The sequence below is a fragment of the Hyla sarda genome, chromosome 2, assembly GCF_029499605.1.
Source record: "Hyla sarda isolate aHylSar1 chromosome 2, aHylSar1.hap1, whole genome shotgun sequence".
In the NCBI taxonomy this organism is placed as follows: Eukaryota; Metazoa; Chordata; class Amphibia; order Anura; family Hylidae; genus Hyla; species Hyla sarda.
The window spans coordinates 287,223,771-287,239,601 of record NC_079190.1 but is presented as its reverse complement, the minus strand read 5'-3'; the positions used below and the strand labels follow the sequence as shown (position 1 = coordinate 287,239,601).

General features: G+C 44.4%; 1 protein-coding gene across 2 annotated transcripts in view; it reads left to right on the top strand.

Moving 5' to 3' along the window:
* Positions 1–15,831, top strand: part of PHACTR4 (phosphatase and actin regulator 4) — a 76,277-nt gene that overhangs the window by 45,590 nt on the left and 14,856 nt on the right. For both annotated transcript variants that reach the window (XM_056557372.1, XM_056557371.1), the window contains 9 exons: positions 5,402–5,551; positions 6,023–6,109; positions 6,485–6,592; positions 6,690–7,004; positions 10,213–10,690; positions 11,006–11,262; positions 12,050–12,256; positions 12,783–12,844; positions 14,722–14,859. In XM_056557372.1, the coding sequence (XP_056413347.1) occupies positions 5,402–5,551; positions 6,023–6,109; positions 6,485–6,592; positions 6,690–7,004; positions 10,213–10,690; positions 11,006–11,262; positions 12,050–12,256; positions 12,783–12,844; positions 14,722–14,859 (1,802 nt within the window). The remainder of the gene's footprint in view (positions 1–5,401; positions 5,552–6,022; positions 6,110–6,484; positions 6,593–6,689; positions 7,005–10,212; positions 10,691–11,005; positions 11,263–12,049; positions 12,257–12,782; positions 12,845–14,721; positions 14,860–15,831) is intronic.

Sequence of the window (15,831 nt, the reverse complement as noted above, 5' to 3'; positions counted from 1 at the left end):
TCCCTTCATTGTGCAATGAATGGTGACAGGCCTCCAAACAAAGGCAGCTGGCTGTGCATTGCCAGCCTACACCATCAAGTGCATGGTGAATTTATTCGTTAAGGCATTTACTTGCTGCAGATATGCCAACCTAGCAAGTCTTACCAGTCACGTATAAGCATTTCTACTAATAATTTTTAGTGCCACTCAATACCCACTGATAGACATGGGCAATCATAAACAGAACATTATACTTTTTCTAAGTGTTAGTCACAGTGGCCCTTGAATACACTTGGCATTAAGGAACCAAGAATTCATAACTCAAGTGAGCAGATTCTCTGCAGAGCATTGCATTACATATAAAAGTACATCTTTTTTTAAAATAAATTGTATTTAAACCCTTTAAAGAAAGCTATGTCTGTTCACCCACACTAAACCCAATACACTGGGATATAGTGTGGGTTAACAGGGGTCCAACAGGGGCTGGAAGGGTGTGTCCGTCTCCGCATGACGCGACAGCTGACATGCCCCTTCCATGTATCCCATAGATACATGGAGGGGCGTGCTGCCGCGGCTTTCTGCTGGGGACGACACAACCCTTTCTGTAGACTGCCGTGTCCCTGTAAAGGAGATTGCAGGGGGCCCCAGTGGTTGGACCCCCGCAATCTAGAACTTGTTACTACAGTTCTCCTTTAAGTAAGTGACCCCTCGTTGGACTCCTGTTCACCCACACTATAACCCAGTGTATTGGGTTTAGTGTGGGTAAGCAGGCTGACAAAGTGTACAAAGAACTTCATGTTCCTTTTTACAAACTTGTCACGTCACAAAAAACTGTTTTAATGGGGTACTCCGGAGGAAAACAAATGTTTCCAAATCAACTGGTGCTAGAAAGTTTAAACAGATCTGTAAATTATTGCTATTTAAAAATCCTACCCTTCCGGTACTTATCAGCTGCTGTATGCTTCACAGGAAGCTGTGCCATATAATTCCCCTGTGACATAATATTCCCCCCTCTGATGCCCCCTGTGCCATTATTTTCCCTCCCCTACCCCCTGTGCCATTATATTTTAGCCCCCTCCCCCTGTGCCATTATATTTCAGCCCCCCTCCCGTGCCATGATATTTCACCCCTCCCCCCTCATGAGCCCCATAATTTACTCATTCACCAAACCCCCCTCCCCCTCTGATCCCCTGCTATTACCTGTCCTCCGTCCCATGTGCGCTCCGGCAGGCTCAGGGGCTCCGGGATTTTGTTGCTGAACCGCATCCTTGGTCCTGACTGAGGTGCGTGCGATGAGTAACGTCATCGCACGCGCCTATGCCTGGATGCGGTCGTCCTGCGTGGCTCGCTATAGACTGCAGCATACAGCTGTAGTCTATAGGAGTTTAGTGACGGCCCCGTTATATGTGAATTCCTCAGGTATTTAGCCATGCTTGCCCGGAGCAGGGCTAAATGTCTGAAGAATTCACCTGCCTGGCTCCCGGAACTGCATGTCCCGGGTGTCGGACGATACAATTTCCACATCCCTGAGTGTGTGTGTATATGTATATATATATATATATATATATATATATATATATATATATATATATATATATATATATATATATTCTATATATACTATCTCTCTAGGCAAGGTTCACATATGCACTTGAGGCTCTGTTCGGGATTTCATTCAACAGCAAAAAACATAGTTGGCTGGTCCGCTGTATGCCAGACATCTTCAAAGTGTGACGGACCCTATTGACTTTTAATGGAGCCTGTCAAGAACACATTGACTGTTTTGGCAGATAACAACCATTTGGCCCATCTAGTCTGCTCCATATTTTGTATGCTATAATTAGCCCTTGGCCATATCTTATATGAAGGATAGCCTTATGCATATCCCGATCTTATATGAACGATAGCCTTATGCCTATCCCATGCATGCTTAAACTTCTTCACTGTACTTGAAGCTACCACTTCTGCCGGAAGGCTATTCCATGCATCCACTACTCTCTCAGTAAAGTAATACTTCCTGATATTGCTGCATAAACCTTTGCCCCTCTAATTTAAAACTGTCTCTTAGTAGTTTTTCTTTTAAATATAGTCTCCTCCTTTTACGTGTTGATTCCCTTTATGTATTTAAAAGTTTCTATCATATCCCCTCTGTCTCTTCTTTCTTCCAAGCTATACATGTTAATGTCCTTTTAACCTTTCCTGGTAAGTTTTATCCTGCAATCCATGTACTAGTTTAGTAGCTCTTCTCTGAACTCTCTTCAAAGTATCTATATCCTTCTGGAGATACGGTCTCCAATACTTCACACAATACTCAAAGTGAGGTCTCACCAGTGTTCTGTACAGCGGCATGAGCACTTCTCTCTTTCTACTGCTTATACCTCTCCCTATACATCCAAGCATTCTGCTAGCATTTCTGCTGCTCTAGGACATTGTCTGTCTGCCTACAAATTAGCCCTCATACATCCACGTAGGGCAGGTATGTGCAGAGCATTGCATCGGTCAGTGACTTAGGGCCTCTGAATCTGCAGTCACTGCTATTTACATCTGTACATACACTAGAGTGCAATGCTCTGTACATACCCCCCCCCCCCCCCCCCACCAATGTATAGGAATGTACTACACACACCTCTATACATGGGGAGTATGTATGGAGCATTGCACTCTAGTGTATCTACATTCCTATGTTAGCGGGAGCGGGCGGGATTGGTCAAAAAAGTCACCGGTAGTAGGATTGAAAAACCAGTCCAGTGCAAGGTTCTACATAGTAGCCCCCTGAGGAAGAAGTGAAAGTGCACTTGGGGTTCGGGACAATACCTACATATACAGCGTGGATGAGTTACAGGAACTTCATGTATGAGCTGGTACATACACGGCACTTTTCCATATACCGCAATACTGGTCGGGCCCCGCCGCACCAACCCCCCTGCCCCCCCCCCCCCCCTCCCTGAATGAATTATCAGTCGCATCGCTCTGTCCCCGCTCTGACTAATCAAATGTTACCCGCAGGCGCTGCTTCTCCTCCTGTGAGCGCTGCACATCCTCCCCACGTCGGGAAATGATTTGTGAGCCGCGGGCGCAGGACTTCTGTTCTGTTTGGAGAACGGAAGCTGTCACCTCCCCCTGCAAGCACTGAAAGCCAGATAGCCGCGGACGCTGCAGAGCTTCTGATCCCCGTCCCATCTGATCAGAACAGAAGCCCTGCTTCTGTTCTGATCAGAAGGGACGGGGATCAGAAGCTCTGCAGTGCCCGCAGCTCACTGGCTTTCAGTGCTTGCAGGGGGAGGTGACAGCTTCCATTCTCCAAATGAATCTTTTCCCGACATGGGGAGGATGTGCAGTGCTCACAGGAGGAGCAGCAGAGCAGCTCCTGCGGGTAACATATGATTAGTCTACTGATGTGGGGACAGTGCGCTACGGCTGATAATTCATTCGGGGTTGGGGAAACAGAGCAGCGCCCGCGGGTCATATATGATTAGTTACTCAGCCCGGGGGGGTTGGAAATAAGTGAAAAAAATAGTTAAATACTGTGAAATTGATATAATTTGGAAAAATACTGTGCTATCCTTTTTTTATCCAGCACTAACAAGACCTTGTTCTAAATATACTCTATTTACTATTACACTATACCGTTGTCTGTCCCTCCAGCCACTGCCTAATCCATTCAACAATTTGGGAGCCAGACGTACTGATAAGTCTTCTATGTGGGACAGTGTCAAAAGTCTTACTAAAATCCAGTATGGTTAATTTGACTGGCCTTTTTTTGTCTGGTTGTTTAGACAAATTTTGTGACGGACGCCCTGCACTAAGAGCATAAAAACCCCCTTCCCTAATAAAAAAAAAAAAAAAATTAAAAATGACCCTCATTTTCCCATTTTACAGAAAAAAGGAAAAAAAATTAACATATTTGGTATTGCCACATGGGTAAATGTCGAAACTATTAAAATATAATGTTTATGATCCCGCACGGTAAACGTAAAAAGATATCAAACACCAAAAATACAGAAAAAATTGTACAGATAAAAACTAAAGATCAAGGCACAAATGTATGAGCCCTCATACATCCCTGTATGTGGAAAAATAATATTTTAGGGGTCAGAAAAGGTAAATTTTATGCATATGAATTTTGTTTAAAAAAATCTGCATTTTTTTAAAAAACTGTACAATAATAGAAAAACTATATAAATTGGGTATCGTTTTTATCACATTGATCTACACAATAAAGATAATGGCCCAGATTTATCAAACTGTAAGAGAAAAAGTTTAGTGATTTTCCCATAGCAACCAATCACAGCTCAGCTTTCACTTTACTGTGATTGGTTGCTATGGAAAAATCTCTCCACTTTTTCTCTCAAACAGTTCGATAAATTTGGGCCAATGTATCATTTTTACCATAAACTACACTGCGTAAAAAAATGTATGTACGCTCCATGAGAGAAGGAAACTAATGTATATGTTTGCGCTCCTTTTTCTTTGCTATGGGGCCTTGGGGATTGTTTGTATGTCCCTTCCTGCACATAAATGTTAGAGTGCACTAGCTGACTACTTGAGGTCACTTTAAGTGAATGGACCCGCTGTTGTCAAGTTCAGTATAGTCTGCATCTGTTATTAAAGGAAATCTATCATTAGTTTCACCTACACTAACCTGTCGGTACAGACAGGTAGTGCAGGTGACACTGATGACAACACTTACCTGATCCCGCTCCATGCTGCGGTCTCTGGCTATCCTCTTCGGTATCTTTCGCTTTGGGCCCGACTTGTAGTATGGGCGGAGCATAGTGACGACACTAAGCTGTGTCCATGCTCCAAGTCAGGCCTGGAGTGAAAGATACCGAAGAGGATAGCCAGAGAACCGCAGCATGGAGCGGGATCAGGTAAGTATCACTATCATTAGTGTCACCTGTACTGACTGGTTAGTGCAGATGAAACTGATGACAGATTTCCTTTAAGGGGATACTGACATACAGCATTAATGCAGTCTGAACCTAGCCTTAGAACTCTTTTATGCTATTCTCAGTTTTTTCTGCTTGGACATATGGGGGAGATTTATCAAAACCTGTGCAGAGGAAAAGTTGCCCAGTTTCCTGTAGCAACCAATCATCTTGCCTCTTTCATTTCTAAGAAGGCCTGTGAAAAATAAAAGAAGCAATCTGATTGGTTGCTATGGGCAACTGGACAACTTTTCCTCTGCACAGGTTTTGATCAATCTCCCCCATGAGGTCCAATAGGGACCGCTTTTATGTACTCTAACTGGATGTAACTAGATATCATTCTTCACAAAAAAAAATATATATGAATCCTTCCTTATGAAAATAGGGATACCCATTTATAGTAATTTAAAATACATTTATCCAAAGTGAAGCACTACTTGGTGATACATTGTACACGTAGAGTAAAGGTCAGCTATCTTTTTATCTCTTTCCAGCAGAGGATGGGGATCCTACAGTGTTGCCCCCACCTCCTCCGACTCCACCTACCAAAAGGAAGAGCAAGTTTTCTGGGATAGGAAAGTTCTTCAAACCTTGGAAATGGAGGAAGAGGAAAAGTAGTGATACTTTCCGTGAGACTTCCGAAGGTAATTGTAAATATAATTGTGGATATGTTGAGTTGGGAACTGTTATTTCAATGATTTTACTTTTTTTTTTTTATAGGTTATGATAATTTAAAGTCATATGCCCAGATTTATCAAACTGTGAGAGAAAAAGTGGAGAGATTTTTCCACAGCAGCCAATCACAGCTCAGGTAACGAGCTCTGGTAAAGTGAAAGCTGAGCTGTGATTGGTTGCTGTCGAAAAATCACGCCAGTTTTCTTGTCACACAGTTTGATAAATCTGGGCCATAGAGTTTTCGTAGAATATGCCTTTAACTTCATGATTAATTTGAGACTGCACCAGTATCTAAAATAAGAGTAGCACTTTCTCGGTATGAAACATGCAAGGGCAGGAGGAGTAGTACTGTATCTGGGGTTTTTTGTTTGCATTCCTTGTGGGGTGGCTGGTGTTTCTTAATTTCATAATTTCTACCACTGTTTTACTTTTTTCAAAAGTGCTGGAAAGAAAGATTTCTATGAGAAAGCCCAGAGAAGAGCTAATAAAGAGAGGTGTCCTAGTGGAGGTGCCTGAAGTACCTGAAGGCAAGTATAGCATTTATCCATTGTTGTGTTTTTATAGCATACAGACAGCAAACAGACTTTCAATGAAATTAATCCTATTTTTTATGTACTTGAGATTCTGTACCCCACTAGGCACTATGGCCCAGATCAAACTGTGTAAGAGAAAAATTTTTTTTTCCCAAAGCAACCAATCACAGCTCAGCTAACAAGCTCTGGTAAAGTGAAACCTGAACTGTGATTGGTTGCTTTGGAAAAATCACTCTATTTTTTTTATCACACAGTTTGATAAATCTGGGCCTATGGGTACAGCACTGTAAAACATGTCAGTGCTATTAAAGTAAAAGGGAACAAGAAAAATGCTGCACAGATTTCTAATCCATTCTTTGCATCCGTTAGATCCTCCTGTGAAGTCAGAGTCTCCTCGTTTAAGAAATGGCCACATGAGCCACGGTCCCACAGAATCACAAGATGATGACAAAAGTATAAAGGGGAACAGCCGGCCAGGTAGTAAAGTTGCTGTTTTGTTTGTTTTGTGAGTGTGCGGGTGTTTGCATTTATTTATTTTTGTAGATCTAAGTAAACCCCACTTTTTTTTTAATAGAGTCAACTGGACCACGTCCTGTTTCTCAGTTGGAACATGCACAGGAAGTCCTACAGGAATCTTCAAAGCAGCCACTTGCCTTACGGGAATCCTCAAAGTTGCCGCTTTTTCCTCCTAAAAGACCACTTTCTACTTCAACATCCATGACTCAGAATCACAGTGAGAGCCAACGACCAGAACAGCCCCAATCTGGGACACGTTTGCCGAACTCTACTCCTTCACCTGCACCTAGAACCGTGCTTCCACCATCAGCACCTAAGCAACCACCTATTCCTCCTCCTAAGCCCCAGAACCGCAACAGCAACCCTTTAATGGGTAAGAAAAATATATTTTGTTAGGCTCCTGGTTTCTTATAAATGATTTAGTGCAGTTCCCTATTAAAGGGGTTTTTTCATCTTCCTCTTCCGGCTTTCTAGCTCCTCCTGCCTGTTTGCAGCAGCCAGAGATGGTCTGGAATGCTAAAAGCAGCCGAAGCAGGGAAGTTACTCAATTTGCTTAACTCCTATGTCTAAGTCTGTTTTCAGCTTTCTTAACCAAATCCAGCCTCTAACAGGCCGAAGAAGCTGGAAAAGTTGGAAGTAAGGAGATGGGGACTACCCCTTGAAAGTTCAAAGCTTTAGTATAGACCACGGTCACTCCACATGCTTATCAGCATACTGATTTATGACTTCAGTTGACATGATTACATTTGACATGCTTCCGGTTTGGTGGTGTGTCGTTACACACCTATTCACCAATCAGCAACCAAAGCAGTGTCCAGCCTCAGCCACTGATTGGCTGAGCAGGAGTTTGACATCATGTCCCTGAACACAGAGGCGCTAGACACAGGAGCTACATTAAACCGGCAGCACTGTGGGAAAGAGCAAGGTGAGAAACAGTTTCTCTTTTGGCTTCCATCAACTTGACTTTGTTTATGTGTAAGTCTGAGGGACCAAACAAATATTTTAAAGTAGGCCTGCACAACCTGGAATAATTTAAGCTGTAATTTCAAGGAAGGTATTATACTAGGACCTTTCTTGACATAAAAGTACACGTAACGGCGCTGAGACTGAGCCTGCAGCGGGGGCGGGGATAGTGGCAGCCCATCCACCTTCTGCGGCTGTCGCCATCCATGCCCGGCCACTGTCCCCCATCCAGCTCTGAGGTGCCTTAAATTACAGCTCCAAGGTTAGAGCAGCTGCCTAACTGAGCCGTGTGATAAGCTGACCTCCTTATGCTGGGCTTCTAGTACCTATGCCAGGTGTGGGAGGAGGGCATGGAGCTAGAGATCATCTGCCTCCCCCACTTCAGTGCAGGTACAGGAGCTCTGCTTCTAATCAGTTGGTTCCACATGGAGCATAGTTGTCAGTGATGGAGCTAGCATGCAAACATTGTGGGCAGTACTATTATGATTATATGGACAAAGCAGTGTGTCTGAAACAAGGAGCTGCGAAAGACAGACGAGGAGCTTAATCAGCAACAGCTACTTCTTACGTCACCACGTACTTTGTTAGGCTGCATAATATTATGCGGGGACAGGGTACGTAAAGCGCAAGTTCAGCGTTGCTTCCACCTGATCTGCTAAGTTTGGTGTAGAGAGACTCTTCACATGCTTGATGGTACAGTTGCTGGGACAACCCTACCAATGCTCAGCAAGTTCTATACAAGCCAGCGTGTAGCTTCTCTGCATGCCAAACTTTGCAAAACAGGCTGAAGAGCAACATTGGACAGGCACTTAAATCTAGAGAAAATGGCCCTGATTTATCAAACTGTGCGAGAGAAAAAGTGGAGGGATTTTCCCACAGCAACCAATCACAGCTCATTTTTCATTTTACTAGAGCTCGTTAGCTGAGCTGTGATGGGTTGCTGGGGGAAAATCCCTACACTTTTTCTCTCACATAGTTTGATAAATCTGGGCAAATGTGTTTTCTGATTCTGGCCCACACAGCCGTGCAGTCAGTGAGTGCTGCCATACAGCCGTGCAGTCAGTGAGTGCTGCCGTACAGCCGTGCAGTCAGTGAGTGCTGCCGTACAGCCGTGCAGTCAGTGAGTGCTGCCGTACAGCCGTGCAGTCAGTGAGTGCTGCCGTACAGCCGTGCAGTCAGTGAGTGCTGCCGTACAGCCGTGCAGTCAGTGAGTGCTGCCGTACAGCCAGTGAGTGCTGCCGTACAGCCAGTGAGTGCTGCCGTACAGCCGTGCAGTCAGTGAGTGCTGCCGTACAGCCGTGCAGTCAGTGAGTGCTGCCGTACAGCCGTGCAGTCAGTGAGTGCTGCCGTACAGCCGTGCAGTCAGTGAGTGCTGCCGTACAGCCGTGCAGTCAGTGAGTGCTGCCGTACAGCCGTGCAGTCAGTGAGTGCTGCCGTACAGCCGTGCAGTCAGTGAGTGCTGCCGTACAGCCGTGCAGGCAGTGAGTGCTGCCGTACAGCCGTGCAGGCAGTGAGTGCTGCCGCGCAGGCAGTGAGTGCTGCCGCGCAGGCAGTGAGTGCTGCCGCGCAGGCAGTGAGTGCTGCCGCGCAGGCAGTGAGTGCTGCCGCGCAGGCAGTGAGTGCTGCCGCGCAGGCAGTGAGTGCTGCCGCGCAGGCAGTGAGTGCTGCCGCGCAGGCAGTGAGTGCTGCCGCGCAGGCAGTGAGTGCTGCCGCGCAGGCAGTGAGTGCTGCCGCGCAGGCAGTGAGTGCTGCCGCGCAGGCAGTGAGTGCTGCCGCGCAGGCAGTGAGTGCTGCCGCGCAGGCAGTGAGTGCTGCCGCGCAGGCAGTGAGTGCTGCCGCGCAGGCAGTGAGTGCTGCCGCGCAGGCAGTGAGTGCTGCCGCGCAGGCAGTGAGTGCTGCCGCGCAGGCAGTGAGTGCTGCCGCGCAGGCAGTGAGTGCTGCCGCGCAGGCAGTGAGTGCTGCCGCGCAGGCAGTGAGTGCTGCCATACACCACTCTTTAAAGTGAAACCAAACCTAATTTTACTTTGTGATATTAGTGAATTGGGAAAAGGTGAAACCATTTTCTAAACATATTAACAGTTTGACACTTCTTTATTTATATCCCCTTGGTTATAATATATTCTTTCATAAGTCTAGTCTCACTCTATATCATCTGTGCCCACAATCCATGTCCCTAGTATGTACTAATCTGGTAACATGGTAGCTGCACTTCGCCCTGAGTCTCCTTTGCTGGGTCTTTTCATCCAATCACTGCAGGTTGCTCTGTTACTCCCTTCTCTCTGTTTTCAGACTGGAGTCTGATAGACAGGACAGGAGTGAGCATAGAGGAGTGCTAGTCCCACCCTCACTTATTGGACTTTGTCCATGCCTGTGCTTCAGCTGGGACAAAGATGATGATGCTGCAGCTGGATGTGATTATGTTTTGAATGGTATGAGGACCCCTAGTGGTCTTTTTTTATTTTATTTAATTTTTTTAAAGCCATGATTTCTATAAAAGGGTTACTGTTTTGTCAAGATGTAAAACAAAAAAAAGGTTTTTGATCCTGACAGTGCTCATTTAAAGTGTTATGCTTCTTGTCCTGTGACCTTAAGTGAAATAACTGTAATATTTATTTTAGCGGAGCTGTGCCAGGCACTAGGTGGAACCACACTTACTCCTGTTGGGTCTCGTCCCTCTCCACCACTTCCTTCCAAACGAGGACTTCCACCATCTACAGATCCTGTGAGCAACAAAGATAAAGCATTCCGACCTGTTTCACTGCCCTCTAACCTTGTAAATGAAGTTTCAGGACATTCCCCACCATCTCCAAAACTTCCTCCTCAAACTCCCACATTGCCGCCTTTGCCCCCACAAAATCCCCCTCCAACAGAAATACCTCAACCTAGCACAGAAGAAAAAGGAGAGATGCCACCAAGTGTGCCTATACTGCCACTTCACATCCGCATTCAGCAGGCTCTCAACAGTCCACAGCCAGTGCCCACATTGGATAATTCTCAGCGGGCACACTCCCTTTTGTTTGTTTCCAATGAAGTGGGGTCGGGTGAGGAGAGAACTCGCGTGAGATCCTTGCCTGTCACTATAGAACTTCTTAAAGTGTGAGTTTTTAATCATCCCTATCACTTTGCTATTTTCTTTACAACATTTATTTGCTTACATCATTAGAATGATGGTTCCACTGTGGTTCCGATCACAGAGAGTTATGGCATGTCACTAGCATATACCATCACTTTCGATTAGTTCAGCTGAGCTGAAAACCCCCTTAAATTAAATGACCACCAATCAACAGGGGGTTTATATGTTGGATGCACAATGTTCAGATGTTGACGATTTGGTTGCACTTTAGGAAAATGGTTATCCAAGTTCTATCTTGTTTTTCCTGTTATGTTAATATTTCTTTTTTTTCTTTCCAGGCCTGATGATGACGATGATGAAGAAGTGAGCCTTGGGGAGGAGGAGTTCTCTCCAGAAGGAGAACATTCTCATCCTTCTAGGGTCTATATTGGTGATGTTCCTGTTGTTAGTGTAATACCAAGCTACATTCCCCCATGCCTTCAGGAAGAAGAGGAGGAGGAGGATGAAGATGAAGGTGTTAGTGATAGTGATTCAGAGGGCCCCATACTGTACAAAGAGGAAGAGGAAGATGAAGAAGATGATGATTCAACAACAAGTAAGTTTAAAACAGTAAACATTTTTAGCATTAATAGGATTTATGATTATTTGATATTTTGGATTATCAAAGAGACATCAAAAACATATCTCATAAAGGGTAGAGATTTCACGAGGATTTTGTGTTCTTCTCTCCGTAGTTGGAGCAGATGTGTAATATTTTAAAGGGGTTATCTGGACAAAGTTGTTTTTTAAAATGATGCCCAGGGAGGTGGAAAAAACAAAACCACACACTGACCTTCCTCACTACCCTGCCAGTGCCAGATTCATATAGCTACAGCAGGCTTCTGGGTATGTTGACGTGACATCAGACACAGCATTGTCCCATCTCTGCCATTGATTGGCTGAGCAGACCTGTGATCTGTGACTTCCACAAACTCGGAAGCCTGGCTCCAGAGCTGAATGAACCTGGTGCTGACAGGGGAGTGCATGAGGTAAGTGTGTTTTCTTTTTCCACACCCCACTTGGCACCATTATAATAATGAAAAAACTTGCCTGGACAACCTCTTTTTAACCTGTGCTGCATTTTGTATGGTATTTAAAATTGTACGACACAAATATGGGGGAGACATAGTGTCCCAATATTACTAAAACTCTCTCATTCTTAGTGTATGATGCTGATTGATAAATCTGATGTATAACAAGTTATGTAAGGCAGTTCTTTTGGCTCAGGTTGCACTAGAACTGTGGGGCATTTGCAAAAGTAAATCTGGGTATGTAGGTCTGTGTTTTTGTTTTTTATGCCTATGCATTTGCTATATGATATCAAGTAACATTTCTGTGTCTAGGTGCCCTGGCCAGTAAAGTGAAAAGAAAAGATACTTTGGCCATGAAGTTAGGTGGAAAGTCAGGTCCTCAGGAGCAAGGCATGGAGTTACCTCACCGCAGTCGTGAAGAATGGAATCAAATACGGGAGCAGATTGGTTCACAGCTAAACCGGAGATTGAGCCAGAGACCTTCAGCGGAGGAGCTGGAGCAGAGGAATATTTTACAACGTAAGAATAGAGTTTGAATAGTATATGTTCCTGAGAGAAAACAGGAGAGAATGAGTGTAGATAAATAAGGAATGGAGCAGAACAATGCTGATTTAGTGTGCAGGCTTGCACAAGTGGCTGCATATTTACAGCATTGTTTCACTGGGTTCAGCAGGAACACAGCATTTCCTGCTCACAGCAGAATCTGGGGGAGTATGCTCAAGGCTCCTACACACTTGCTGCTTTTATTTTTCATTATCAGTCTTCAAATCACTAAGAAAAAGAAGGGACTGACTGCAATAACAGAACACTTTTCAGTTCATGTAAATTACAAAATGCCTTTGTTGGGTAATTGCCTTAATGTTGAGCTTCTTAAGATGAGGTAAAACAAAAAAAAACAGTAGCAAGTAGATGATAGAAGGGATGGATAAAGTTAAACCGTATCTAAACAATCCAGATGTGGGATGGTAGGGGTTTATAAAAAAAATACACATTCCAGAGTCTTTAATAATATTGGATGAAATTCTTGTATATATTTTACTTGTAGTAAAGAATGAAGCTGACCGACTTGCAGAGAGACGGGAAATAAAGAGGCGACTGACCCGCAAGGTATTTGCCTACAAAATAATTTCGAACACTTGTCATTTAACATCCTTTACTTTTGGAGAATAATTCGGTTATGGTTACATGAAAGCATTCTATTTTAGGACAGTCTATTTTTTAATCCAGAACTCCTTAACACTGTACTGCCACCTACTTTCATGTTTGTAGGAAAAAAAAAGCTGCATTACATATTAATTTCTGCACTTGTTTGCTTTGTGCTTTTTCCACATGTTGACCTATATATGTTCTATAGTATTGCTTTTTATGTTTTAATAATTTATTGTATACAGTGCCTTGCCTAAGTATTCACAAACTGGAATCTAAATAGACTTAAAGAATACCTATCATATCATGTAACCACCTACAAAGTTAAATGTTACTCAGTACCTACTCCTGATCATGAACCTTTTTGTTATGTGTATAGCACCTATATTTCTCTCACAAATACCTTCTATCTGCTCACTTGGTTTATCATACTATTTTTTGCAGGGGTTGTCTCCCTTACTTTGCATGACTCCTCTTCCTCCCTGAGTATGCTGTGCTGGGTCTCTTCATCCAATCACTGCAGGCTACTCTGTAACCCCCTCCTCTCTGTTTTCATGCTGCAGCCTGATAGGACAGAAATGAACACAGAGCTCTCTCCATACGGCGTACAGAGAGATTTCTGGCCATTGTTACTGCGCATGCGCCGGTCTCTCGCTACACCCGGGAGTCGGGAGTAGCAAAGTTTCAGCGAGCGGGTGAAAGCTTTAGGCGCATACACTCTGCAGACAGAGTGCTGCACTCATGAGACTCTGCGTCACTAGGACGTTGAGTTGAAGGCAATAATTATGCCAAGTAAGGGGGCGAGCTTAGGACGCATCAGAGGCAGACAGCCAGCGGGGGCCCCGCCTTGAAGCGCGATGCTGGGGACAAACAACGGAACTTTACCGGGGTATAACTTGGCGGCATTTGGAGGGAGAATAGTAAGTGACCACTCATTGGATTCCTGTTCCCTCCATACTAACCCAGTGTCTTGGGTTTTGTGTGGGTGAACTTAGTGACAGTTTTTTCCTTTTTAATGTCTTGCCAAGATGTACAACAAATAAAGTTTTGGAATTTGACAGTGCTCATTTAAATAGATTTTGTGGCTTGCTTACAACAATGGCTTTCTTTTTGCCACTCTTCCATAGAGGCCAGATTTGTGGAGTACATGTCTAATAGTTGTCCTGTGCATTCTCCCACCTAAGCTGTATATCTTTGCAGCTTGTCCAGACTTACCATAGGTCTCTTTATTGCTTTTCTGATTGGGTGGATGACGTTTTATTGGTAGGTTTGCATTTGTGCCAAATTCTTTTTATTTTCTGATGATAGATTTTATGGTGACCTGTTTGGTGAGCTCCTTGGTCTTTATGCTGCTGTAACAAACTCTGAGGCCTTTATAGAACAGGTGTATTTGTACTCAGATTAAATTGCAGATGGTTGAATTCTATTTACGAATTATGTGACTTGCAAATGTAACCTATGAAGGCAATTGGTGGCACCAGATTTTTGTTTAGGAGTTTCACAGTAAAGGGGGTGAATACATATGCACTCAACACTTTTCAGGTATCTGTTTGTAAATCATTTTGAAATCCTTGTAATATTCCCCTCCTCTTCCGAATGGATAACTATTTTGTGTTGATCCATTACATAAAATCACAATGAAATAAATTTGAATCTGTAGTTCTCAGTAACATGAGGACAAAATGTAAAAAAAAAAATTGTCCAAGGGGGTGAATACTTATGCAAGGCAGTATAGGTTTGCTTTCCTTAATAAAAAGGCTAGTGTTGCGGATGGTATAATATAGCTTTTAATAGTTTGCTATTTTAAGACTTTCCTTTCCTTTCTCTTCGGTTTATAGCTTAGTCAAAGACCTACAGTGGCTGAGTTATTGGAACGGAAGATTCTCCGATTTAATGAGTATGTGGAGGTGACAGATGCTCATGACTATGACAGAAGAGCTGATAAGCCCTGGACTAAGCTCACCCCTGCTGACAAGGTAAGGACCATCTCCTCTAGTGTATAATTATATATGTAAATTGGCAAATTATATATTGGGGATGTCCCGATAACGATACTAGTATCGGTATCAGGGCCGATACTAGCCATTTCCATGGTATCGGGGACTCCCATCCGCATCATGGCGTTCCATGAAGGAGCATGTGACACACACGTCACTCCTCCTCCTCCACTGCGCCCAGCGTAACGCTACTGAGGAAGCAGAGTGTTGTGTATGTCACATGCACCTCCATAGGGCGTCATGATGCGGACGGGTGAATGCGGCAGCACCCGACAGAAGACTGCTGCAGGGGAGCTGTCTACAAAGGTGGGGGTTGTGGTTTACAGGGGCATGCTACTAATGTCTAAAGGGGGGCCTGCTGTCTACAGGGGGGGCTACGGTCCACAGAGGGGCTGCTACTAACATCTGCAGGGGGGCTGCGGTCTACAGGGGGACCTCCTACTAATGTCTAAAGGGGGATGGGCCCTGCTGTCTAAAGGCGGGGCTTGTTGTCTACATGGGGGGGGGTGTTGCTGTTTACAAGGGGTACTACGGTCTACAGGGGGCTGCTACTAATGTCTACTGGAGGGGGCACTGTCTACAAGGGGGGGCTGCGTTCTACAGGGGGCTGCTGCTAATGTCTGCAAGGGTATACTACCTACTATTATAGGCAATCTTACAGCAGAGTCACCTGCACAAACTTGAATTTATAGGTAGATAGTACAGGTGACCCGGTTTCTACCGCTGCTTACCATGTGAACAGCGGTCATCGGTCTCGCTGCCAATGCAAATTCCCTGTTCTGCCCAATGAAGAAGAGCGAAATTTTTGCTCATACTACAGCAGCCGCCTCCATTTACACAACAATGACCCACACATAAGCATGGTAAGCAGCGCCAGAAACCGGGTCACCCTGGTGTCAGATTCCCTTTAAAATAAAAGTTCCCGTAATTGGTATCGGCGAGTACTAGAAT